The sequence below is a fragment of the Tasmannia lanceolata genome, unplaced genomic scaffold, assembly GCF_043159265.1.
Source record: "Tasmannia lanceolata isolate RefF3 unplaced genomic scaffold, GAP_Taslan_0.1 ptg000012l, whole genome shotgun sequence".
NCBI lineage: Eukaryota > Viridiplantae > Streptophyta > Magnoliopsida > Canellales > Winteraceae > Tasmannia > Tasmannia lanceolata.
Window position 1 is genome coordinate 38,807,990 of NW_027518689.1, and position 27,046 is coordinate 38,835,035.

The 27,046-nt window shown below is 38.6% G+C and overlaps 1 protein-coding gene across 2 annotated transcripts; it reads left to right on the forward strand.

Moving 5' to 3' along the window:
• Nucleotides 1–117: 117 nt before the first annotated feature.
• LOC143888150 (suppressor of mec-8 and unc-52 protein homolog 1-like) lies at nt 118–20,472 on the forward strand. Of its 2 annotated transcripts, XM_077392482.1 has the most exons (16): nt 118–273; nt 1,001–1,211; nt 1,900–2,052; nt 2,314–2,362; nt 7,529–7,612; nt 7,717–7,820; nt 8,726–8,809; nt 8,887–8,940; nt 9,579–9,674; nt 10,550–10,677; nt 11,535–11,661; nt 12,137–12,196; nt 12,331–12,438; nt 16,400–16,500; nt 19,645–19,696; nt 20,235–20,472. In XM_077392482.1, the coding sequence occupies exons 1-16, from the start codon at nt 245–247 to the stop codon at nt 20,331–20,333; spliced, it is 1,539 nt and encodes a 512-aa protein (XP_077248597.1). In that variant the 5' UTR covers nt 118–244; the 3' UTR covers nt 20,334–20,472. The 2 variants fall into 2 exon arrangements, with proteins under 2 accessions (XP_077248597.1, XP_077248598.1); XM_077392483.1 differs by lacking the exons at nt 19,645–19,696; nt 20,235–20,472 and adding an exon at nt 17,524–19,607.
• Nucleotides 20,473–27,046: the final 6,574 nt, after the last annotated feature.

A 27,046-nucleotide genomic window follows, 5' to 3' on the forward strand; every position in this document is an offset into this window, starting at 1 on the left:
ATCAACGGTCTCGATCACCCACTACGTTTTGGGGCGTTTCAGCGGCCCTTGGTTTGGGCGTTTCGGGATCCCAAAATACGAAAATGCCCTTCAACACAACTGGCTTCTTAGGGCGCGCGAAATCTCGTTTTCTTTATTTCCTAGTTTCCTACATAGTAGGGTTTGTTCGATGTATGTTCCTGGAGAAAGCGAGAGATTAACGAGCGCCCAAAGAGCTCGCCTTTTCCCGTAACAAACAACTACCATGTCTACCCTAGAAATTGAAGCTCGAGAGTAAGTTTACCCTCAAGACTTTTTTATTCTTTCCTTCTTTTCATCTTTCCTGGAATTCCGCACGGATTTCTCATCTTTAAATCCATGGTTTTGGAGTCGAAGGGTTTATATTTCGTATTGTTTAGTTATATCTGTTAAATTATGGATGCTTTCGTAGAGAAGAGCTGATGATAATGCTATTATGTTTGCTCTGCATGAAATAACATACCGAATTTGTTGAGAAATACGTATGCGCGTGGCAATGTACCAGTAAGAGATTTTGGATGGGGACAAGTTTGGATTTTGCAGTTTTCTAGGGTTTATGACATGGTTCTCAGTTTTACATCGTTTAACCAACTTTTAAAGGCTATTAGAATTCCCAAAATGCTCTCAGCTGCCAATCAGGGAAGTGTAAAACAGTGTGAGTCGCTCCATTATCAAAACATTGTCGTGCGGATATTACTAGGCCTTATTTATTAGTTATTATTATTATTATTATCTCTGAATTGAGTTGCTCTCGTCTCACTTTAATTGATTTTGGAGCTTGCGTTTGTATTTGTCTTGCGGATCGTTGAATCTTCCTGTTTAAGTCAATTTTGCCTCGAAATTTGCTGGAATATTGGAGTTGTTAGTGCGTATCTCAATTTCTTTATTTTTTTTTTCACGCATGACGAATAATTGTTCTTATGGTTGTGTCTTCCAGGGCAGGATAAGGTGATCTAAATCTGTTACTTTTCCCCACTTGCAGTGTTATTAAGATTGTTCTTCAGTTTTGCAAAGAAAATTCTTTGCACCAAACATTTCAGATATTGCAGAGCGAGTGCCAGGTATCTCTGAACACTGTGGACAGCCTTGAAACATTTGTTGCAGACATCAATAGTGGAAGGTGGGATGCCATATTGCCTCAAGTAGCACAGCTTAAGCTTCCTAGAAAGAAGTTGGAGGATTTGTATGAGCAGGTTTTTGTACATTTGCCCCCCTTTTATTTGTTCATTTGTCATTAGTTGCATGTTTGTTTCAATCACTTGGATATTAATTCTATAGACAAATTAGTATATCCTCCTTCGAGAAAAATTTCTAAGACCATATTGAATTTAAAATTTAACAAGCTGCCCTGTGAAAGGTGAGAACTGTGCTTTGTGTTGGGAATAGATAGAGCATATTTCATAGCCAGGGGAGAAATCATATGTTGGGTTTTGAGATTTACCAAGCTGGGGGGATCGGAAAAAATAAATCTTTCAGAATAAAACCTGGAATATTTATCCTTTAATGATTCTCTGATTTTCATTGTTGGTTTTATCCTCCTCACTTAAGAAGGACCTACGCCATTTTCAAGAAATATTGCATTGTCCCAGTTTTGGTTTATTGGCTTGTACATGAATATTTTTCGCAAGAAAATAAGAGTTCTATTATCTCGTGCTTTGATTGTTTTGCAGTATGGTGGCATTCAAATTTGAACCTTATTTGTTTTCCTTTCATTTTCATCTTCAATTGATAATATCCGTACCTGTTTTGATTTCATTGTACTTCTATCATATTTATTTGAAGTGGCCAAGATTTTTTTAGTGAGAAGTAACAAAGGTGTTTATAGACAGGCTTTATTTAAAATAGCTCAGGTGTTTATGTCCACCCTTTTCTGATTTACAGATTGTCTTAGAAATGATCGAGCTTCGTGAGTTGGATACTGCACGAGCTATTTTGAGACAAACTCAGTCCATGGGTGTCATGAAACAGGAGCAGCCTGAAAGATATTTGCGTCTTGAACGTCTACTGGTCCGGACGTACTTTGACCCCCATGAGGTTTGCCTTTTGATTTTGTGTAGTTATTTCCTATTTCGTCTTCTGTGTTTACTTTATTAAATTTTGACTTAAATTGTGTAAACTTGAGTTTCTTTTGGTTGGCGTCAGCGTGGTGGCTGCATTGACAGACTTCTATAGTTTTTGTACAATCGTCCCTTTGGTTATTATTTGTATAGTCTTTCTTTTATCACCATTAGCAATTGTAAAATGATCCTTATGTTGCTTTTTTTAGAGTATTGACCGTCATGACTTTTGTGGCAGGCATATCAAGAAGCATCCAAGGAGAAGAGACGTGCACAAATTGCTCAAGGTTTTATTTTGCTATTTCGCTGCAATGCTTTCCCCTTCTTCTGATAGTAGCTGTCTTCAGACTTCCTGATTATTGCTGCCATTGCTTTGGACCATAGTTGGCAATTGCATAACAATGGACATTTCGTTTTTTTCTAATTTTCTTAAACTTTAAGAAGTTTATTTTTTTTTTTAAAGTTAGAAAAAGATTAAAGACAAGAAAAACTGAAGCAAATCCGAAATACATATATGCTCATTGTTCTGCATGTTAAAGGAATATAGTTCACTTCCATTCTAAATATTTCAAGGATTCTGCCAATGGCAGATTTGAACTGACTATGTAGGTCCCCCTTTTCATCAATTTATCTTCTACCATAAAAAAAAAACAGATTTGAACTGACCAATATTTTCCTTAACCATCAATTATTTAAAAGCTGAATAATGCTTACATGGTACACCTTTATGAAGATGCGAATTGTTTTATATATATCATGTTCTATAGTAACATGATTTTTTGTTGAAGTCATGGTATGTGCTCTTTCTCCATCTTTGTGTGTGCATGTATTATGTGCCTGGTGTGTCAGACCCATAGTTACCAAGGTGGGAAACAAATTTAGGAAGCGAAACGTGAAACGGAAATGGGAAACACAGGGAAAAAATAAAGGGCAAACGAGAAACAAAAAAACGATTGAAAATCGAATGAGAAACGCATTTGGAAAACATATTAGAAACATTTCAGAAACAACAGAGAAACATTAATGAAAACATATGAAAGACAAGAAAAACAAGAAATATATCGTTTTGTAGATTTTAAATTTGTTAATATCATGTATATATTGTTTTCCTTTTTAATACCTATTCCACAATTTTATGTTTTTTTTTTCCAAAACGATTTTCATAAGTTTCACACATGTTTCCCACACATTTCAATACATTTTCTCTAAGTTTTCCATTCGTCTCTCACACGTTTCACACATGTTTCACACATGTTTCACATATGTTTCTCATATGTTTCCCATGCATTTCAGAAACGTTTCCCCTATTTTTTTCATCACCTTTCGGAAACTTTTCCTAAACGTGTTTTAGGGGAAACGAGTTTCCCACCCGTCCAAGCAGTTCCCGGCTACTATGGCCTGACTCTGGCCCCAATTGTCCAACATATAACATGGGATCGGGGTCCCAAAGGCTGCTATGTGAGTAATGAAGAAACTGTAGCAATGTAAAGACTTGAGAGGTTGGTCGTCTATTCTTTGCATTAAGATAAAACTTTTGTATTTTTTTAAAAGAAGTGCATCCAAACTTCCCTTTTGAAAACTTTTCTGTTAGAAAAGGAAAGATTTGTGCTGAGAGAAAGTAGAGGGAGAAGGAACATGAGGGTGAGGAAGAACAATCCTGCAGATTTGGTTAGTATTGGATTGTCTATTATTTTTGTACAAAAAGCAATCCAGAACTGCTATTCTCTTGTGTTTTTTTACGGGTTTTGATTTGAGAGGGAGGGAAGGAGGGAGGGGACATATTGTGTATATCTATGACCTTCCAACGATCACATCCATGATGATCATCTAAAATAAAAGATAACAAAGCACAACTTTATCAGCTCATGGTATCGGAAATTAAGAAAGAAGACTTTGTGACATGAAATTAAAGGACAAATACCATCTTGCTAAGAAATTCTGTTGTCTCTCTAAACAAATTTCAGATTACTTTTTCTTTCTAATCTCTTAAAAATCTCCAAATAGGACTGCTTCCGGTCATCATGAAAAAAAACTGATAAAAAATCATGAAATTCTTAGAATATTATTCAAGCCCTAAAGAACATACAAAGAATGAGATATAAGAAGAAACCTAATATTGCGAAAGAACCCATCATTCCCTGAATCAATCATGAGATCCCTAAAAGTACTTGTGTATTCCTAGATTGACAAAATGACAAGTTCCTCCATGTTGACTTCCCTTTTTGGAATCTCTGAAGGAACATGTCATACTTTCTCACGCTAAGTTGCAATTGCCACACAATGCAATCTCTTCATTGAAGGAATTTGATGGTGTAAGTTGATGGTATGGCTGTTGGGCGACAGTGGTGTGAACCAATTGATGCAGAGGGTATGGTCCATAGAGCAGCTAGGAGTGTATTAGGGGTTTGAAGCGGGGAGAAGGGCTCCTATTGTCCATCGCGGGAGGATGCCAATCTTACTCTTCATCTTCCTTCCCGCTGCGGAGCTCCCTCGATCTGTGTTATGGTCGGGGGAGACACATTGCATCTATTTATGAATACAAATATAGTCCGTGGAGAAGCAAATGGCGTTTTATGGGTTAGAACTTAGAAGCAGGGAGAAGGTCATTCTCCATTGTGGGAGGATGCAAATCTTTCACCATCTCTTCCTCGTCCCATTGTGGAGCTCCCTCGATCTTTGTTATGGGAGGCACATTGCATCTTCCTATCATACTTCTGCATTTGTTTATATCTATCCACACACACACGCACGCACGTGTTCGCGCATGCATGTTTTTTTTTTGAATGGCAAAATATATTTCATTAAATAAGAACTGAGACTGAGGAGGTCTCGGAACAAGCTATCGAAGTACAATCAAGAAACAGAAGCCAATATACATAAAAAAACAATAGGGAGGAAGAAAGCCGAAGAACTCGACAGTTTCTTTGGAAACACCCCTTCACGTGCTAATTTATCAGCTTCGCCATTGATAGACCGCCTCACGTGCATAAAAGAGACCGATGTCGCCCCAATTCTGTCCTGTATTTCATAAAAAAGGCGGCAAATCTCCGAGCCACGGCCTTTGCACCTCGAGGCCATCTAATGACTTTGAGAGAGTCCCCTTCCACCACCTAGTGTTTAAAAACGCGGTTTTGACGCTGAACGCGGCCGAAGAAAATCCTTGTCGACGCGAACGCGGTTGTCGCGGCCAAGGCAGATGGGTCGTCCATTTGATGAGCCAGATTGTAAATATGTTTGCCCCAAATATCATTTTCATTGGATGATCCCAACCCTATGATCTACAGAGGTTTCCATGTAGTTCCACTTTGGATCGTAGGGCTGGGATCATCTTATTGAAATGAATTTTTGAGTGCAACCTACTTGTGTTATTACCTATCAAATGGATGGCCTGGATGATCCAACCAATTACAAATAGATATGACATGGGATCATTCAACGGTTTGGATCATCCAACGTTCAAATTTCAATTGCAGCCCAATTTTTTCAACATTTGCATGGAAAAATGGGTCTACTTTAGCTGCCTAGTACACCTGGAAATAAATGAAAGAAGAAAGGAAATAAAGAGGGCAGCATTGAGTCACCATCATAGACAGAATGTCCTATTGAAGTCTGTCAAAGCAATTTTGAAAAAAGTTTTCTTTTTTTAATTATGGGTAGTGATATATGCACCCCCATTTTTTACTTGGAAAAGCCACCTTAGTGTGTTTATAACTATCTTTTCTTAGAGGGGGCTGTCCCAGTATGAAAGGGCCGAATGTATCATTTCATAGATGAGTGATATTGCTTGACTCAGTCCAGACTCGCTGAGTCCGCAACTCAAACGCGGTCACCACGAAACCGAGTCGACTCGGCCGAGGTCCGGGCCGAGTCATCGCGTTTTTTTTTTAAACACTGCCACCACCACCTTGTTCATATCAACATTACAAAGCATCTTGATGCCTTGATGGATGGCGCGTACCTCCGCCTCGTTTGTGTCTGCTACACCAATGGGGCCTCTATAGGCCCAAATCACCTCCCTCTCTTCATTCCTCAACAGGCCTCCAATACGGCAGTACCCGATGGTCCAGGATTTCCCGTACTTGATTTGTCAAGATTCAGCTTTAGAATTCCGTGAGTTGGAGGCACCCAAGCTTCAATCACTTTGGGTTCATTAGCCGCTCCCTCACATATCTCTCTGTAATCATGCCATAGATCATATGCAGATACAAGTCTGAAGCTTGGGAATGTTTTCACCCAAGATATAGTTAAAGCAATAACTTTATTGATGATAAACTGCGCCCCCTTTGTAAAGCCCTTGAATATCCTAACATTTCTTCCCTTTCATTTTGCCCAAATAGTAGCTAGGAAGAAAACTTGCCACAATATTCTCCCTTTTCTCTTCCAGGGGAAGTTCGACAGTTACTTTGATGAGATCTTGGATTGCTCCAAATATCTGTCTTTATCCTTTACGCATATTTGGAGATCGGCTAACGAGGTGGCGGATAACTTGGCTAGATTGGGCGTGTCGAAAGAAGCATTGGCCCTTTTTGATTCTTTACCTCCTTAATGTTTCCTTTTTGTTCTCAGCTCTTTCTAATGTTCTTCTCCCTCTTTGTACTTTAACCATCTCGGTCTTTTTGTTTCAATAAAATTGGTGATCATTCAAAAAAAAAAGGGGCTGTCGTCCAACTTTCAAATACCTCCAAGAATTTTTTGGGGAAGACCCAAGCAATACCAAATCTATTCAAGAGTCTACCCCAAACTTCTCTAGCCACTCTGTAATATACAAGTAGATGATCCACTGTCTCTCCCCCTCAGTGCAAAGAGCACATTAGTCTATACACATATGCATGTATATGGATTACGGACATTCTAGATAGATGGATAGATTGATTGATATGGTTGTAATATCATGGTCCCTGGACCAAATCTCTTGATAGGGTCTTGGCTGACTCCACCCTCATGCATGGGGCTCATGTAGGAGGAATCGGGATGTCAATGATGGATAGGCAACACACAAGCTCCACCGTGTATGGTCCATAGTCCACAAATCACAACACCTGGACAATGCATCATCCTATCAATAGTAAACAGAACGATGGCTGTAATGAAAGTTGCCAGTGGTTTACATTAAATGCCATACTAGATGGGTAGCATCATCTAACTGCTCATACTTTTGGACCACGAGCAATCCGTTCAGGGGCCCATTCGTTGGTAAGCTTCTTGTCCTCTAACATGTGCCACATGTACCATGGTGGGGCCAGAACAAACGAACAAGATTTGCTTCCAAGGCAATATTAATACATATCAACATATCATGTATTGATGTATTTATACTAATTTTCAAAAAAAAAAAATGTATTTATACTTTTATAGTGGTCATAAAGATATCTCCTTATGTTCTCTTCCTTGCCTTTGCAATTTCCCCTCCTGATATCTCACTGTATATAATATTTTGGTTTTGGATGCTCCAGCTCTGGCTGCTGAAGTTAATGTGGTGCCACCATCACGTTTGATGTCTCTGATCGGTCAGGCTCTGAAGTGGCAGCAACACCAAGGTTACTATTTTTTTTTATTCCTTCGCGGACTAGCATTTTGTGATGTTAAGGTGATAAATGTTAATCGATCCATGTTGTTGAAGCATCCCAATTTTCTGTACCAGGACTGCTGCCCCCAGGTACACAGTTTGACCTCTTCCGAGGAACTGCTGCAATGAAGCAAGATGAAGATGATATGTACCCAACAACTCTTGGGCACACAATTAAGGTAGCTTAAAAGTATTTTCTTTCTTCAACTGAGAAGCGCTCACTTATAGTGTGCCTGTACTTGTTCAATGCGAGTTCTGACATGCATTCAGAGCCCCCAAACATTAGTTTATCTGTCATTTGTCATGCTATGCGTGATTAGTTATTTACGGGATCAAACAATAAAGAAAGTGTTAATAATATTAACTTCCTTTTAAAGCTTTGCTTTTGTATGTCTATAGCTTGCCTTACCACTCAATGACATTGGTAAAATTCTTCTGGTGTTCTGCATGCATTATCTGTTGTCCATTCCATCAAATTGTTGCTAGGACTTGTGAGCCCTTAATATTGGTGTCACCCATGGTTGCATTCACACTATTGCTTCTTGTATATGACATGATTGATGTGTAAAGTGGAACAAATTTCAGAGAACACTCACTGGTTTAATCCATTTCGTCGACATAGTGTTAAGCCTATAGCTCAATTGGGTGGTGCTTCTTTACATGACCCTGTGGTTGCGGGTTGGGTCTCAGCTTACCTACCAACAAAATTCCTTGCAGTGACATTTCTCTTGTGTTTTTTGTTTAATGGTAACCACTTGCAAAGTAAAAGGTGCTCTAAAATGCTTGCTGTATATTATACTGGTAAATGAAGGTTCATTGTTTTTTTGTGCTTATCCACTTCTATGCTTGATTTCAGGGTTTGCAATATGTAACACTTGTTCTTATCTAGTGCATGAATTTGTTCTAAATACTACCTCTTTATTAATTCTTGATGCATGGTTCTTTGAATCCATTGAAATTGCTCAATCTTTTATTGTGTTGTTAAAATCAGTGGTTCCTATTTATGATTGAAAGATCTTTATTCATTCAGCATTGCTATAATTTTCTCTTATCCATTCATTCCATTTCAAATGGACCTTTGCAGTTTGGAAAAACTTTTCCAGAGTGTGCTCGTTTCTCACCAGATGGCCAGTGCCTTGTTTCATGCTCAAATGATGGATTTGTTGAGGTATGATGACCGAGAAACATTGTTACTGTTTGGCTGTTTTTATAGTGGATTGTCACTTGACTTTGGAGCCTTTCCAGGTTTGGGACTATATAAGCGGGAAACTCAAGAAGGATCTTCAATATCAGACTGATGTGAGTTCTTTTCAAGGTTTTAAATGTCGGTTTTGGTGTCGGTTTCAGCCACAACGGTGTGGAAATTTCGGCCGAAATCATGTAAAAATTTGACAAAAATTTTGGTTTCCTTAAAATTTCCACCGAAAAGTACAAAATTTCGGCCATTTCAGTGGAAATTTCGGTAATTTCGGTGGAAATCTTTACATTTCGGTAGAAATTTTGTAAATAAGGGTGAAAAACAAAATTTCGGTTAAAATTTCGGCCAAAATTTCGGGGAAATTTATGGGAAATCATGTGAAAATCCGATTCAATGTAATTTCGGCTTCGGTCCAAACCAAAACCGAAATATTTCGGCCGAAATCTGAAATTTCGGCCGAAATTTAAAACTATGGTTCTCTTGAGTTGGTCATATCTGAGACAAATGTGTCATGTGCATCTTCCTTTATTTTATTATTGGCTTCCCGCCTTGCACGTAATGCATCAGCACTAATTAACGAAACAGTTTTTCAGTGTATTGACTGTTTTCTTTTAATCAGATGTTTGTTCCTGTTACAGCATGGTTTAAGCTTGTGCCAATGTTTAATTATTTCTAAGTTTGCGGTTTCTCCACTTCAAAGTTGTGGTTGTGAAATTACTAACATGCTGGAGCAATGCAGGAGGTTTTTATGATGCATGAGGATGTTGCTCTCTGTGTTGATTTTAGTAGAGATTCTGAGATGCTTGCATCTGGGTCAAAGGATGGAAAGATTAAGGTGAATCTCAACATGTAATCTTCAACTAAATGGTTTGTAAAATATAGTGAAGTTTTTTTTTTTTTTTTGAAATGGTAATATATTGAAAAGGGAGCCAAGGTGGTCCACCAGAGATACAAAGAGAGAAAACAGAAATAGCAACAAAACACAATGGAAAATACAGCACACACTTTTCACGGGGGAAGGAAGTCGAACCACTCCAGCCCCTCTTTGAGAACGCCAGATCTAGCGAGGGAATCCACGTAGTGAAGTTTCTTGACCCACGTGTTCGTGTTTCAGAGTCACTGGTTGCGGTGCCTGTTTCTTTTCTTGACAATTTTGCATTTAATCATATATGCCTTACCATACAAGAAAAAAATGTGGTTATTCACTTATTTGATTGTTATTCTTTCAGACCATTTAATATCATTAGTTGACTTATCCCTATATATATGTATATATTTGGAATCACCTGATAAGTACAATTTTTTGCTCATCTCATCTCCACATGATTTCCTACCAACTTACTTATCAACACCATTAGCTACCTATGTTTGGAAAACATCTACCTGTCTTTGGTTCATCTTAAAATTCCATATGGTTCCAAAGACATTTCTCTGGGCTGCTAGATTCTCTTTGAGTTGGGCTACTAAATCTAGACTTCTGGTAAATAGGTTTCTTTATATTAGTTTAATTAAATATAAGTGATACTTCTAGCAGTAATTGTAGATGGTTTGTGTTGCTTATTTTGTGAACCCATGATAAGTGATGTCTCAAGATAAGGTTGATGCAAATCTCTTTTGTTGATAAAAAAATTATTTGTAACTTCTCGACATGGTAAACTGCCTTTTTCTGTTTACCATCACTTCATGTTGCGTTGATTTAATTTTTTCCAGGTGTGGCGTTTGAGGACAGGACAATGCTTCCGACGTCTTGAGCGTGCACATTCACAGGCTGTCGTCAGCGTTATATTCTCTCGAGATGGAAGCCAGCTACTAAGTACATCCCTTGACAGTACTGCAAGGTTTTCTTAAAGATCAAGGGCATTTTCCTGACCTATAATATTTTACTAATTTTGAGCTTCCATTAAAACTGCAGAGCTATTAATTATTTTTGAAGTAAATCATGACCCACATGTTTTTTTTTTTCAATTAATGATTTTATTGAATCAAAGGTAGCACATACGGGGGACAATATGTGCCATACTAAGCCCCCTTTTCTTTTACCGTGTTACTGCTTCTTCATCGTATGCATTGACGATCTTGACATTCTCCTCCACCACCCCTTGGTCTCATATTTACGTTTAATTTTGACTCCAATAATCAGTTTTGGACTCGCAATCGGTTCTAAAAAATCCAAAACAAACTCAGCATTAAGGGCCCGTTTGGATGCCAAGAATATTTTGATTTGAATTTCTGACATTTGCAGCCCTTTTTGCATTGTGCTTTGGATCCGGATCAAATCCTTGGATTTCCAAATCAGCGGCTGACAGTGAAAAATTCAGATTTCCAAATATGCTGTGGAAATAACTAAATAAGTAATTGGAAATCCACATATCTGGCAGTTTCCTTCACCCTCTTTGCTCCTCAACCTCTCCACTCCACTAGTAAGTTCCCCTTCCCTCTCTTTCTCCCTCAGCATGAGCTGGCGGATCTATTCATTTTGTATTCAAAATTCAATTCCAAATCCGAACACAAATATGAGGTATCCAAACGGGCCCTAAGGTTCTTACCAACAGGACTACCATTGTGTATAACGGGGTCATTACTTCTCAAAATCCAAAACTAACCGGGCCTAAGCAATTATCATTTGACTGGAAATATCACTTGGATTTATCTCATTTTCATGATAATTTTACTGATCAGTGATCACTAATGGCAGAATCCATGGCCTCAAGTCTGGGAAGTTGTTGAAAGAATTTCGCGGCCACACATCCGCTGTGAATAATGCAATTTTTACAAATGATGGTGGTCGTGTGATTACTGCCTCCAGCGATTGCACTGTAAAGGTCAGTTACATTCTGCATGTGCCCTTTACTTTCTGTTCGTCTTGATATCTAAGGCTATGTTTAGTTGCGTGAGGGTGGCTCAGAGAGTAGAGGAAAAAGTAGGGGTGTCATTACCAATAGAGAGAGATAGCGAAGAGGGAGAGAGAGAAAAGAGAAGACCTTTTCCACTATTCTTTTTTTGAATGGACCTTTTCCACTATTTTTCTACCAAAATTTCATCATTTTGGTAGAATTTGGTTGGAAGATGAGTAGGGGAACATTAGAGCTGCATGGGGGAAAAGCAATAATGATGTCTCAAACATGTTGAGTAGGCAAGTGGAATTTCATTGCAATATTGGCAACCAAACAAGGAGGCATTCATTGGCATTTGAAATTCCAATTATTTCGAGCGTTTGTGCAACCAAAAAGGGTTTTTTTTTTCTTGCGTTACTTTGTAGTAATTTCATCTTGTGGTTAACTTTTCTACTTATTGCAGGTCTGGGATATGAAAACTACAGATTGTTTGCAGACATTCAAGCCGCCACCTCCTTTAAGGGTATTTATTGGGCAGCAACTTATGTCTTGCCCTCTCCATCAGGGCATCTTTTGTCCATATGCAATTTTATTTCATCTCTATTGTGTCTGAAGTCTCCAGCGTGATTGAATAAATGTTTCTCTATGGAATATTAGGGAGGTGATGCAACTGTGTACTCCGTCCATTTGTTCCCCAAAAATACAGATCACATAATCGTTTGTAACAAGACATCATCAATCTACCTCATGACACTCCAAGGACAGGTATTTTTTGCTCTTAAACTGGGATAGGTTGGTTGTGGTCACTTCAGAACACTATTTGCATGCAATAAGTGGTTTCTTATCTTAGGCTTAATATTGTTAAATCGTTTCGTATTTGTGGAACTGTATAGTTTATTTTATGAGCAATCAGTGCTTTGTAATATGAATGATCATGGGGGCATCTTATCAGATTTAAAATGTTAATGTCGCATTAGTTTGCTTATTCATGCATTCTGACCCCTTTCTTTGTATTCCATTGATTCTATCTCAACCGTTGTTTTATTGGTATCTTGGTATCATTCGGTCAACCATCTCAACCGTGGGGGGTTAGTGTAGTTGTCTTGACAGGTTCCTTTTTTATTTGAATGGCTGGTAGTTTTCTTAAAGTTTAATAATTAAAGTTGATTCACTTTAAGCTAATTGCTTATGCTATTTTTTTAGTGGTGTATGGGTCCATCCACCCTGGTTGAAAAAGAAAGCATTTACCTTTTGCCCATCATTGTTACTTTGATTTATAAATTCTTTCATGGGCTGCCGTTTAAGCGGCCTTTGCTGTGTAATGGGCAAAATTGCTCCTTCAAGGATTGTCTTCTGTTTTGCAAGATAGTCATGAGGTTTTCGTTTGACATATAGTTTGTGGACTCTCCCTTTGCCACATTCTTCAGGCAAGTTTTACTGTTACTGATCATCTTTGGTGAAAAGATTAGCTTGAAGATCTAACAGCCAATGTGCCAGATCTAGGAATATTTCTTGTATGAGTATCTGCAGGACCTAAATTATTAACACAACGTCAGTTCCTCTTTATTGGATTAGCATGGGGACTAGATGTTCTAGAGACCTAAGTTTCTTTTAAGGATACTTTTTTCCAAAAAATGGCTCCTGCACACACACGGGACATTTGTCTCCACACCTTTAAGACTACATTTTGTCTTCCATTTTCTTATGTAATTATGTATTAATTATTTCTCTTGAACTTGTTTTCTCTCGGACATGATTTCTATTTATATACAGATGTTTCTATATATATTTATTTTCATGAACCGATGTTTATATAAAAATTTATCTTTCAAACGTAAAGTAGTGCACATGTTATGCTCATAAATATGGATTTTCTTCAATCACATGGTACGGTCATCACTTACACAAATGAGACATCTTTATAACACTAATGTTATCAACAGGCAACGAGAAGTAATTAGACCTAATATTTCTGTGATTCTGCAAAAATAGCTTACAAGTGTGTGTGTGCGCGCGCGCACGCCAAGAGTTCTAAATCACTAGAGATCACAAAGGCTAGAGTTCTAATATTAGATTGGGTCCTCCTCCACTCTCCTTGACATTGAGGGTATTGGTTCATTTGTTCCCGATTAGCGTAAGGTGTTAGGATCGGTGTTTAAAAACGTGGATGTAACGCGGAACGCGGTTTAACTTGTCATAACTCGGGAGAGTCAAAGGAGTTTTTATTGACTCTGTATGGCAAAATGCGGAATGCGGATACGGTGCATTGCGGAACGGAGCCAAGGTAAAAGGGAGCCGACTCGGGCGAGTTCTGAGTCGAGTCAACAAGTTTTTAAACACTGGTTAGGATAACGACTCAGAGAAGATTTTGTTCTTGGAAGATCTTTCGAAGGATGACCTCCATGGCATTCAAAGATGGAAGAGGTTGGAGTCGATAACACTCTGTAGGTGGGTGATTTTGCAGAAAGGTGGTGATTGGGAAAGGTAAGGATATGGTATTGGAAAACAGTGGCCAAGAAACTCTTGCTAACGGTTGGAGGTTAGGGATGACAGTAGGATCAGTTTCACGGTTTGGTGGGGTTTGTTTAGATAGGCTGGGCTGGAAATGGTGGGGGAGTTAGTGGGGCCAGAGTCTACATCCAATGGTCATCTTAAGATCTAGCCGCATTGGATAATAGCCGGCCCCACCTACCCCCATTTTGGTGGAAAATAAATAGCAATGGACGGTGTTGAGAAGGATTCGAGCGATAAAATCGGGACCTTACAGTTACAGTGTCGGTGCACATTTTAAGTGGGGTTATCATAAAGAATGGGTTGGATGAGAATCAGATTTGGGTAAAAACACATTTTGGAAAAATGATTGAAAAGACATGGTGGGAAAAGTTTTTTTTTTTAGTTCGTTTTTGGGGTTTTAGTGACTTAAAATGGCGTGGGCCATCCACTTAAGTCATTACTTTACATCTTAAGTGAGCCTTAAATAAGTTTTTAAGTGGTGGCGGCTATCATTTTAAGTTATTTTTTAAAGAAGGAACTTGTATGGCTCATATTAGTTAAGTATCAATAACTCAGTTTGCTTTTTAGCTTTTGTCAACATTATTGTTGTGTGTGTGTGGTGGTTTTTTTTGTTTTTTTTTTTTTTTTGGGGGGGGGGGGGGTTGTTGTTTATTCGCTCGCTACTACAGATCTTAGAATTGAAGAAGAGTTTTTTCCCTCTCAAGAAGCTGTGTGAACAGCATCATCACCGTCATGCTTTTCCTTCTCAACTTTCTACTAATTTTCTCTTGTTTTTTCTTTGTTACTTCTGGTACACAATATCTGCCCAGAATTGTACTCGTGCTTGTGCTGCGTCAATGAGCTAGAAGAGATTTTGAAAAAAATTAACAGAGAGTAAAACAACAGGAGATGTTGGAGAAGGAAGGAGTGCAGATAATGTAGGGCAGTGTTGGAAGTAAAACACCTCATAACACTGTGTTTGTCCTCCAACCAAATAAATCCCTTTCCTGTGAATAGAGACCCACAGGTTTCAATCCACAGTGGAGAAAACATCAAGCAATAACTCAATTATCAAATACCATCGAAGACGTGGCAAGTGGCGACCTCGACTTCAAACAAATCATGTTAATCAACAAAGGTCAGGAGTGCACGACATATAAGAAGGATTGACAGATATTTCAGAGATTCATCTAACTGCGTTACTATCTCATCAAGAACAAGCTTGAAAAGGCTACTTGAAGAGAAAAGATGCTTGGATGGGTATGCAGAGGTAGTGCAGATTCATATCTCTTTAGAATTTTCCAGATGTACTTGTGATGTTGTTGTTTTTCGATCTTTTCTATGAATGTGAGGCTGATGTGAGATCGGGATGCGATTTGAATGTCGGAGCCCAGTCATTGACGGGGAGGACTCCAATGTAGTGTGGTTTAGGGGCTGGGGAGAAAAAAGGGCTATCTTATCAGAATTGAAGATGCAATATTAAACTAAGGATCATTTCTCAGATCTGGGGGAGAGAGAGAGACCTGGAGTTGGCTGCTCTTGCAGCTATCGCGTTAGCTGGGTTGTATCATTTAGTATGGAATGCGAGAAGATCCTATGCCAGATGATTCTTGGTGGGAATTTTCGGCATCTCTATTGCTACTGTCTGTTTTGGATCCTTTCTGTGAGTCCTTGTGGCAGAAAATGGCCCAAACAATTCAAGAATCCAAACAATAATTTGGTAATAATTAAACAGGATCAAAGCTACTAAGATGGATTCCTCCATTGTTAATGGGAGGGACTTTAATACCAATCGTGTTTTGTCTTCTTTTTTTTGGAAATTCATGCATTCATTTAATAGTACACACCCACCCATTTGACATTATAATCTCCATTGTTTATGGGAGGGACTTTAATACCAATCGTGTTCTGTCATTTTTTTTTTTGGAAATTCATGCATTCATTTAAAATGACACACCCATCCATTTGACATTATAATCGAGTTTCGTGAGATGCAAATAGTTTCTTGTTAGGGGTTTTGTATTGTTCATAGTGATCCTCATCAAACTTGCTGTGTTTAATTGGTTGCTGTTTGCTCTTATTTGGAGATCTTTCTCTTAGTCCTCCCAATATTGTTCCAAATTTTTATGTGGTTGAGTTTTTTCTTTTTCGTAAATCATTGATTGTTTGTAGAAGTTGAGGCTCTTTTAAGTTCATTTTTAGAACGGTATCCCAATTGTCTTTTTTTTTGCAGGTTGTAAAGAGCTTTTCCTCCGGTAAGAGAGAAGGTGGAGATTTCGTTGCAGCCTGTGTTTCTCCTAAAGGAGAATGGATTTACTGCGTTGGTGAAGATAGGTACTTCATTCTTCAATCTATTTTCTTCTTGCTATGATAAAATAGGTCTACTGGCAGCTTTTTAATCCATTATGCGGTGCTGTGCATGTTACTTCCCATCAGCTCCATTTTGATATATGTAGGGACAGTCTTTGGTAGTTTTGGTGCTTAGCTAAGAACATTGGGAGATCATTTACTGTCTGTTTAGTTTATTCCTGATAGTGGTTTTGAATATCGTGGACATCATTTCCTAGAAACTGAAACTGGAAATAGGAATTGTGAATTCCTACTCTTAGAAAAAAACTTCATTGTGTCTGATTTGCTCATCTCTCTCTTTTTTTAATAATCTTACCTTTCTGGTGAAGGCTGTTACTGTTCCTACATCAGCCTCTGAATAATTAATTATCATGCCTATTCTTCATGAGATCTTCCAAAGGGGGAGTTCCCAAGTGATGGATGACAAGATAGTGTGAAAGATCGAAGATGGCGTGAAGGCTGTGCTGCTACTCCCCATGGGGAGTTTTTTTCAATTTGAAAGATGGTCAAACTTTCAAACCCTCAAACTACAGCAACATTATTGGTGATTAAGGAGCTGAGCCTTTGCACAAAATGCCTGCCTAGAGTCTCAACCATGGTCACCAGAAACATCCTAGTTGTGGATGGGAAACTCGATTCCCCGGAAAGTAATTTTGGAAGCTATGTTCTTCTCGCTTCCCAAATTTAGGGGAAGCATGCTTCCCATGCACTTTTGAATTAGATGGATGCTAATATGTGGGTGGAACTTTTGGATTAGATGAATGCGAATCCTTTTTTGAATTAAACTAAGGGTCCAAGTTCATGTGTAGGAAAATTAAGTATAATGCTTTGCAAAGTGTGCTATATATTCTTGGAAATGGCTTTTGTCTTGTTCAAGGGTATTTTTACCCATGATTTTAGGTGGTAGGGTTCGAGGTTCATGATGGAGTTCTCTAGATTGAATATAGTAATGCAGTCCAAATGTGGAAAATTTGTTCTTACAGCCTATTCTTGTTGCATGGCTTCTAGGTGTGCTTTTGGCTTGCTTCATCATGGTGAAACAAGGTCAATTTTTGTTTTTAAGGTTTTGTTGTATGTTACTCCAGTTTCGATGATTGAAATGCATAGACTCTTGCTTATTTTCTTTGCTCTTCTCTTGTGCACTCTTTGCTAATCCTCTTTGCATCATTTAGTATAATGGAAGTACCCTGCTATAGTCATCTTCATAAACTCAACTCAACTCAACTCAACTCAGCTCAACTAAGCCTTTGTCCCAAACTAGTTGGGGTCGGCTAATGAATCCTTTAGAAAATTTTCATGAAGAAGGTGAAAGAATCTACCTGGCTCAAATTGACTTAGTCTAATCCTGACACTAGTTGGGTTCGGCTACATGGATCATTTGCTTCCATTCTCCTATCCAAGGTCATGTTCTTGTTATCTTCCTAGCCATCAAGTCTTTCCTCACTGTTTCTACCCAAGTTGTTTTCAGTCCGCCCCTACCTCTTTTTACTCCATCAACTTGGCACGAGTCATTTCTTATCACTGGAGCATCCAAAGGCCTACGTTGGATAATGCCCAAACCATCTTAAGTTGTGCTCTCTCATCTTCTCCTCAATTGGTGCCACCCCTCCTTTTTACTGATGTCTTCATTTTTAATTCTATCTAACCTTGTGTGGCCGCACATCTCATGCACATGCTGCTTCTTGGTGGCCCAACATTCTGGGCCGTACAGCATGGCTGGCCTCACAACTTTCTTATAAAACTTTCCCTTCAACTTGGTAGGCATTTTACGGGAGCACAGAACTCTTGGAGCATGCTTCCACTTCAACCAACCTGCTCTTATTTTGTGGTTAACATCCTCTTCAATCTCTCATTCCTTACGTAGGATTGAACCAAGATAGCGAAAGATATCCCTCTTAGGTACCTTCTGATCCATCATATTTATTACATCCTCGCCCTGCCTCCTTACATTACTAAAGTTGCACTCCATATAGTCTGTCTTAGTCTTGCTAAGTCTAAAACCTTTGGATTCCAAAGTAGTTCTCCATAACTCAACTTAGCATTAACTCCTGCTTTGGTTTTGTCACTTAATACTATGTCATCTGCAAATAACATACACCACGACCCCTCGTCCTGAATACCCTCCGTAAGTTCATCCATATGAGATTGGGCCTTTAGATTTTCACTGGCTACCCATTACCTATATCTTAAAAGGGCTCTCTCAAGATTGTTGCATACCTATGTTTTCACAAGTCTAGTCAATTACCTACTTACTTCAGTGCTTATCCTTCTAGTTTGCAATATGATTATGAAGTTATAGATTGGTAATTGTGGTGGAGAGTTGGGAATACAAAATTTGTTTTTATTGGTGTGGGACTTGTCACAATAACACTCGTAAAAAGACTTGGGATAGACCCTCAAGCTTATTTTCTTACCCAAAGCTTCAACTTTTGAATTCTACGTTAAACGGATCTTTCTGAATCGGTGCAAGTACCATGTCGGACACGTGTCAGATTCCAATACTTTAGGATTCTCAACATCACTTCTAGATCCTTTTAATCTATTTTTTTTTCTCCTAGTACAAATTTACATTTATCACATGCTTTGAGTTTTATCTATCCTAATAATAAGTTTTTTTATATGAAAATAAAACATTACCTTACTTTGCCTATGAATTTTTTTAATATATAATCATATTATCATGTAAAATAATATAATTAACTGAATCCATGAATCCTTTTTTAAAGGTTAGACGAATCTGACAATACCTGTTTTGCAACATAGCTTGAATTGCTTTTGTTCTTGTTTGTCCATTTTTAACATTTTCCCTATCTTGGTTCATGTATCCTCTACATTGGCTCCTTTTTCGTTTGTCAAGGATCCAAGGTAGTGCACCCCTTGAGCTGACTTGGCTAGAGACATTTATTGCTACTTTTTACCAACACTTTTGGGACCAAATATTCTATCTGCGATATTTTGGGGGTTGTTTTTTTAACCTAGTAAATATAATGGTTTTCTCATTATGATTTATTTTGGTATTCTATTTTCCTTTCACGAACTCATGTTTGTACATTTTATGGTTGGTTTACATGCTCTTATGTTATCTCGTGTAAAGTACACATTTACTCCTGTCCTTTTAATGCTTTGCAGGAATATGTATTGCTTTAGCCACCAATCGGGTAAACTTGAGCATCTAATGAAGGTAAGGATTCTTTGTTACTTTATATTGGGTATGGTGTCAACATTTTAATACTTGGGCCATATCCATTATTCATCAATTTCTGCTGCTATGCTGACTTCTTCCATGCCCTTGTCCACTGCATGTTACTTGGTCTTTCATCATTGACATATACTGTTCTCATTTTTCATGCATGTTCTTTCCAAATCGATAAGTAAGCGGGGTTTAGATATAGACCGATATTTGATTAGTTCAAACGACTAAACGAGTACCGTGATTGGACTGGCATAGAGATTGATACACTTTTTTATTGCCAGTTTGGCAGATACAACCGTTCGTGTTTGCTCAATACTTTGTTATATTGGTAAACCATTGTTTAGAGTTCTAGAACATCTTGACTAGTGATTTTAAAAAGAAACCAAAAATTTTCAGTTGGCTTGTTAATCTTGATGCAGATTTAACAGCTTAGTATTAGCTTTTGCCAAATGTTAGATGAGTTGATCTTCCCATGTTTCACCTATTAGATTTTATTTTTTTAAATTTTTTTTTTTTGCTGTTGCAGGTTCATGATAAGGATGTGCTTGCTGTCATTCATCATCCTCACAGGAATTTGGTTGCGACTTGTGGAATGGATTCCACTATGAAAACATGGAAGCCTTGAATTTTCCCTGCTTCACGCTTTCATGCATATGTACACATATAAACTTTATATGTTATTATTATTTGTTTTTGTAAAATTTCTTATGATCCGTGTGATTCAGGAAATTCATTATTGAAACTTGAGGATTCATTACCTTCAATATTTATTTGCAACATGGGGAAATGATATATCCGCCCCTTTTAATCACCAGAACACCCCTGTCAGTGTATCAATGGCTAAAGAGGGGCTGTTGTACTTATGTCAGAAGAATTCAATGCCCCCTGATTGCCACAAACACTGACATGGGGTGTTCCTAGTAATCAAAAGGGGCGGATATATCACTTCCCATTTTTTTTCATGATAACTCTGTGTCTCAGGGTGGTGAGAGAGGGGTAGGGCAGTGGGAGGAGAGAGATTTGAGAGGGCATGGTTGAGATGAGCCCTAGAGGCTAAAAAACAGGAATAAGACAATCCGATTTTGAGTAGAGTTTTTGGTTTTTTGATTTTTACACTTCTCATCACTCGGAGACACTAGTTTCCTGATTTTTAGATACCGATTTATCATGGAAAAAAAATTCCTGGATATATATTCTGTTTTGGGCAAATGATTAAAAAAATGCAAAGTTTTTGCTAAATTGTGAATAAAGGGTAGTGAATTAAAATTTATAAAAAAGGTGTTGTCAAGTGAGAGAAGAAGGCTTTTAGGACAAATATACCCCTCCTACCTCTTTTTTCTCTCCACCTTTTTGCACTTATCCCTATGCACTTATTACCTTTTCACCTACCACCTTCTTCTTCCTCAAGACTTTTCTAACGTGGAAAACTCCATGGAATTCCTCAAGACTTTTCTAACGTGGAAAACTCCATGGAAGGGTTTTGAAGGTTGCCTTTTACAACAGGGTTTGGTAATCATGAGGGTTTATTCATGATAAACTTATCGAAGGAGTGTTACAAAATGCAAAGAAAATGAATTTTGAGCTTAAAATTGAATTTTGTTGTTTTCCCCATTTTCAAGATAAATCAATTTTCTTTGCATTTTTTTATTCTAAAACATCAAAATCAAGCTTCAATTTATGGTTCCCTGCATGACACTAAGATCACAATGTATATCCCTATTATCCTTCGAATTTTTACTCAATTTGAAAATAAAAATCTTTGGAATTATCCCTATTCTACTGGTTTCCGTTGGAAGTTCGAACAAAACTTCGGACTTCCGAATGGAAGCCAGTATACATAACCAAAATATTGATTCCATTCGGAAGTCCGAAGGAAGTCCGAACAAACGTTCGGACTTCTGACGGAAGACAGTCAAACTTTGTAGTTCGGTAATTGTCATATATTAGTGTATCCTTTTGATATTTTTTTTGTAATTTTAATACTTTGCTTCCATTTTTTTCGTAATTTTTCATTTAAAACTTAGCACTTGAGCCACAAATCTGTAATGATTACTATTTTTTGCAAGTAATGATTACTATTTTTTGCAATTATGCTTTTGCTAGCCACCTTTGCACCCATATTACTTCTGCATATCTTTGCATCAAAGGATGGGCCACAAGTCGAGAAGTTGCCTCGGCAAAGGTGGCTAGCAAATTCCCATACAAAAAAGGGAAATGTTATCCACACTACTGTATTTTGATGAGGGCACTCCTCATTTAATTAAAAGTATGGTATGGCCTCCCATAGGATGATCCAAAGCGTCAATTAGATGGGCCACAGCCTAAATTGGTTGTGTCCCAAAAATCATTTCCATAGGTTGATCCTAACCCTCCGATCTATAGAGGGTTAGGATCAACCCTCTAACATTCTAATCAGAGGGTTAGGATAAACCTACGGAAATGCCTTTTGGGGCACAACCTATTAAGGCTGTGGCCCATCTAATGGACGGTTTGGATCATCCTATGGTGCGGGCCATACCGTACTTTTAATAAAGTGAGGAGTGTCGGTAGTGCGGATAACATTTCCCAAAAACATCTTAAAAAATACGGCAAAAATCCGGGTAACACGCGGGTCGACCCAGCCCGTACGGGCCTGACGTGAGAACCACATTTTCTACCCCGGAATCATTAGGGAACCAAATTTTATACCTCGGAACCACTAGGGAACCACATTTTATACCCCAGAACCACTAGGGAACCACATTTTATACCTCAGAACCACTACGGAACCACATTTTATACCCCAGAACCATTACGGAACCACATTTTATACCTCGGAACCACTACGGAACCACATTTTATACCTCGAAACCACTAGGGAACCACATTTTACACCCTCGAACCACTACCGAACCACATTTTATGCCTCAGAACCACTAGGGAACCACATTTTCTACCCCGGAACCACTAAGGAAACACATTTTATACCTCGGAACCACTAAGGAACCACATTTTCTACTTCGGAACCACTAAGGAACCACATTTTCTACTCCGGAACCACTAGGGAACCACATTTCTACTCCAGAACCACTAGGGAACCACATTTTATACCCCGGAACCACTAGGGAACCACATTTTATATCTCGGAACCACTACGGAAACACATTCTATACTCCGGAACCACATTTTATACCCCAGAACCATTACGGAACCACATTTTATACCTCGGAACCACTACGGAACCACATTTTATACCTCGAAACCACTAGGGAACCACATTTTATACCCTCGAACCACTACCGAACCACATTTTATGCCTCGGAACCACTAGGGAACCACATTTTCTACACCGGAACGACTAGGGAAACACATTTTATACCTCAGAACCACTAGGGAAACACATTTTATACCTCAGAACCACTAAGGAACCATATTTTATACACCGGAAACACTAGGGAACCACATTTTCTACCCCGGAACCACTATGGAACCACATTTTATACACCGGAACCACTACGGAACCACATTTTATACCTCGGAACCACTAGGGAACCACATTTTATACCCCAAAACCACTAGGGAACCACATTTTCTACTCCAGAACCACTAAGGAACCACATTTTATACCCCGAAACCACTAGGGAACCACATTTTATACTCTGGAACCAGTAGGGAACCACATTTTATACCCCGGAACCACTAGGGAACCACATTTTACACCCCGGAACCACTAGGGAACCACATTTTATACCCCAGAACCATTACGAAACCACATTTTATACACCGGAACCACTATGGAACCACATTTTATACTCCAGAACCACTACGGAACCACATTTTATACCTCAGAACCACTAGGGAACCACATTTTATACCCCAAAACCACTAGGGAACCACATTTTCTACTCCGGAACCAGTAGGGAACCACATTTTATACCCCGGAACCACTAGGGAACCACATTTTATACCCCGGAACCACTAGGGAACCACATTTTCTACCCCGGAACCACTACGGAACCACATTTTATACCCCGGAATCACTACGGAACCACATTTTATACCTCGGAACCACTAGGGAACCACATTTTATACCCCAAAACCACTAGGGAACCACATTTTCTACTCCGGAACTACTAGGGAACCACATTTTATAACCCGAAACCACTAGGGAACCACATTTTCTACTCCGGAACCAGTAGGGAACCACATTTTATACCCCGGAACCACTAGGGAACCACATTTTATATCCCGGAACCACTAGGGAACCACATTTTATACCCTGAAACTACTAGGGAACCACATTTCTACCCCGGAACCACTACGGAACCACATTTTATACCTCGAAACCACTACAGAACCACATTTTCTACTCCGAAACCACTAGGAAACCATATTTTATAACCCGCAACCACTACGGAACCACATTTTCTACCCCGGAACCACTAGGGAACCACATTTTATACCCCGGAACCACTAGAGAACCACAATTTATACCTCGGAACCTCTAGGGAACCACATTTTATACCCCGGAACCACTAGGGAACCAGATTTTCTACCCTGAAACCACTACGGAACCACATTTTATACCTCGGAACCACTAGGGAACTACATTTTCTACCCCGGAATCACTAGATTCTAACATGTAACCAAACATGATTGTATGCATAGAGAGAGATAGAGAGAGGTCAAGATAAACATTGCAACCAAACAAAGAGTCTCATAAATATGGTGAAAAAACCAAAGTACAAAAAATATGAAAACATGAAGAGAAGATGTTAAACCTAACCGAAGCTATGTTTAGTACCCAAATAAGCAATAGAGATTTTTTTTCCAATCTACAGTGGCAATGGAGCTATATCACGTTGGCAATGGGCTTTTTTTCAAAACTACAATGGCAATGGACCTTTATCACGTTGTAAATGGAGTTTTTTTTTCAACACTACAATGGTAATAGAGCTTGGAAACATTGGCAATGGAGCTTGGAAACATTGGCAATGAAGTTTTTTTCCAAAACTAAAATGGCAATGGCAACCTTCAAAAACCTTCCATGAAGCCTTGAGGAAGAAGAAGGTGGTAGGTAAATGGCAACCTTCAAAACCCTCTCATGGAGTTTTCCAAGTTAGAAATGCCTTGAAGAAGAAGGCGGTAGGTGAGAAGGTAATAGTGTATAGGGATAGGTGAAATAGTGGAGGGAAAAAAGAGGTAGGAGGGGTATATTTGTCTTCAAACACATTTTCTCTCACCTCACACCCCTTATTTTATAATTTTCAAATCACTACCCTTTATTAACAATTTCCATAAAACTTTGCATTTTTTTAATCATTTGCCCTTCTGTTTTTTTTTTTTTTTTTGTTTCAGGAAGAGAGGAAACAGGCTTCAGTACGTAACAAAAATGGGAAGAAGACAAAAAAGTTGACAAAGGTGTTAAGATACTAAATTCAAGATTTACCTAATCAAGCAAATAAATGTATTTAATCTTCGTTCTATTCTTATTTTGAAAAGGAAAATGTTACAAAGACAGCATAAACGGCCACCCTAATTTCGTCTTCACGTGTAACAAAGTGGGGATGTGTTTGTCATTTTACAAAAAGTAAGGGGGTGTGCTATTATCATGAAGAAGTCGTTTTTTAATGTAATGTTGAACATGCAATATTGGAGGGTTGTAACTTGTAAGAACTCCTTGACCTTCTCAAACGGCAATGTTCTTCCTAGCAGGTTCTCTTTAGAGAAGTATACATATAAGGGACTGATATACATCCATGTTTTAATATTGGGATGAACTCACCTTGTTTTATATTTCTAAATTAGCTGCCACACGGCCCACACGTTATTACAATTCCCAAAGGCTCTGTTCACTTGTTTTTCCAGGAAAGGAAAAGAAAATATTTCCCGGGAATCTGACGTGGCATTAGGCAAAGAAATCCAGGAAATATGCGCAGGAAAAAGTTTCCCTAGACTGTTCACTTGCGCTGGAAAAGGTTTCTAGGGAAACTGTTTGCCTTTCTTTTTGCACTAGTTTTTCAGGGAAACGAAATCCGTGTGTTTTTGGTCGGAAATGAAATCCCTAAAGAGTGGGAAAATCGGCTTTTCCATGTTATTTTTTGCTTTTTGCCAAATATTCCACATGTGTAATTCTATTTTCCATGGAAAGCAAGTGAATACCAGAATTCTGTCTTATCAAGGTCTTGTCAGGGAAAAAATAAGCAGTTTTCCAGGGATTTGCTTTCCAGGGAACGAGAGTGAACAGAGTCAAAAAGGTCTTACCAGTCAATCAGAGAAGCTGTAAAACAAATTGAGTCGTCCCATTATCACAAAGTCTTATATGGTCCATGTGTAAGATGAAGGACTAAATTGCAGGAAAAGTAACATTATAAATCCTTCTCCATCTATATATATGTCTAAGAAGAAGGTGAGTTTTCACCTCCTTCCGTCTTTGGTTCAGGGCCAAACAAAAAAAACTTTGTTAGTTCTAAAATATTGCCCACCTCCACTGCTGTTGCGTTCAAGGCAACATCAAAATTGAGCTTAGACCTTGTTGTTGGACAGCTGCATACTTAGGGTAAAGGTGAGCATATTCCAACTCCTCTGAGATGACTCCCTTTTACATTGGCCGCATTCGAAGTCCATACTTTGTCCCATGGAGTCAAGCAAAAGTCCTTCGCACATCAACCGAGTACTTGGCCTTGCTAAATGAGTACTCAATCGTGTTGGCCCGAGTCAAGTAAGATTTGATTTGGCCGCATTTTTCTCACTGCCACTGGCCAAGGACACAAAGGTGACTGTTGGGCGAATACCATTAGCTATATCACTCAAGGGGCATGTGAACTACTTTTCACCTGTCCAAGAAAATGCAAGAGATACGAAGCTCCGTTTGGTTGCCAGTAAATTTTTTGTCCTAGGAAGTTTTTAATAAAATTTTCGTCCCTTGCCATCCCATGTTTGATTGCCTTTTAGCACTAGAATTTTTTTAATCTTACTCTTGTAATGATTGATTCTGTGGTGACATGGACTCCTTGTCTCCTATTTTTCTTTCCTAGGAAATGATGTCCTCTCTCTTTCTCTCTCTTCCCTCTCTCTCCTCCCTTCCCATACTTGGTAATGACACCCAAAATTTTGGCGGGAATTTTAGGAATTGTAGGAAAAAAAAAACCTAGCAAGTTTAGATTAAAAACTCCCTAGGATAAAATAAAATTTTTATTGGCAACCAAACGATATATATTTGTTTCGGAGTGGTAGAATCATCACTTGGGGTCTAGGATGATGGGATCCAATCCAAATCATCAGAAAGGCCCCAACTTCTTTGGAACATAAATGGTGGGTCATGTGGGCCACACCCATAAAAAGAAAGAAAGGTGTAAT

Coding starts and splice junctions, on each gene's coding strand:
- LOC143888150 (XM_077392482.1), top strand. CDS start 245: ATGTCTACCCTAGAAATTGAAGCTCGAGA. Junction 2,363..7,528: donor ACGTGCACAAATTGCTCAAG/GTTTTATTTTGC, acceptor TGGATGCTCCAG/CTCTGGCTGCTGAAGTTAAT. Junction 10,678..11,534: donor TCCCTTGACAGTACTGCAAG/GTTTTCTTAAAG, acceptor CACTAATGGCAG/AATCCATGGCCTCAAGTCTG.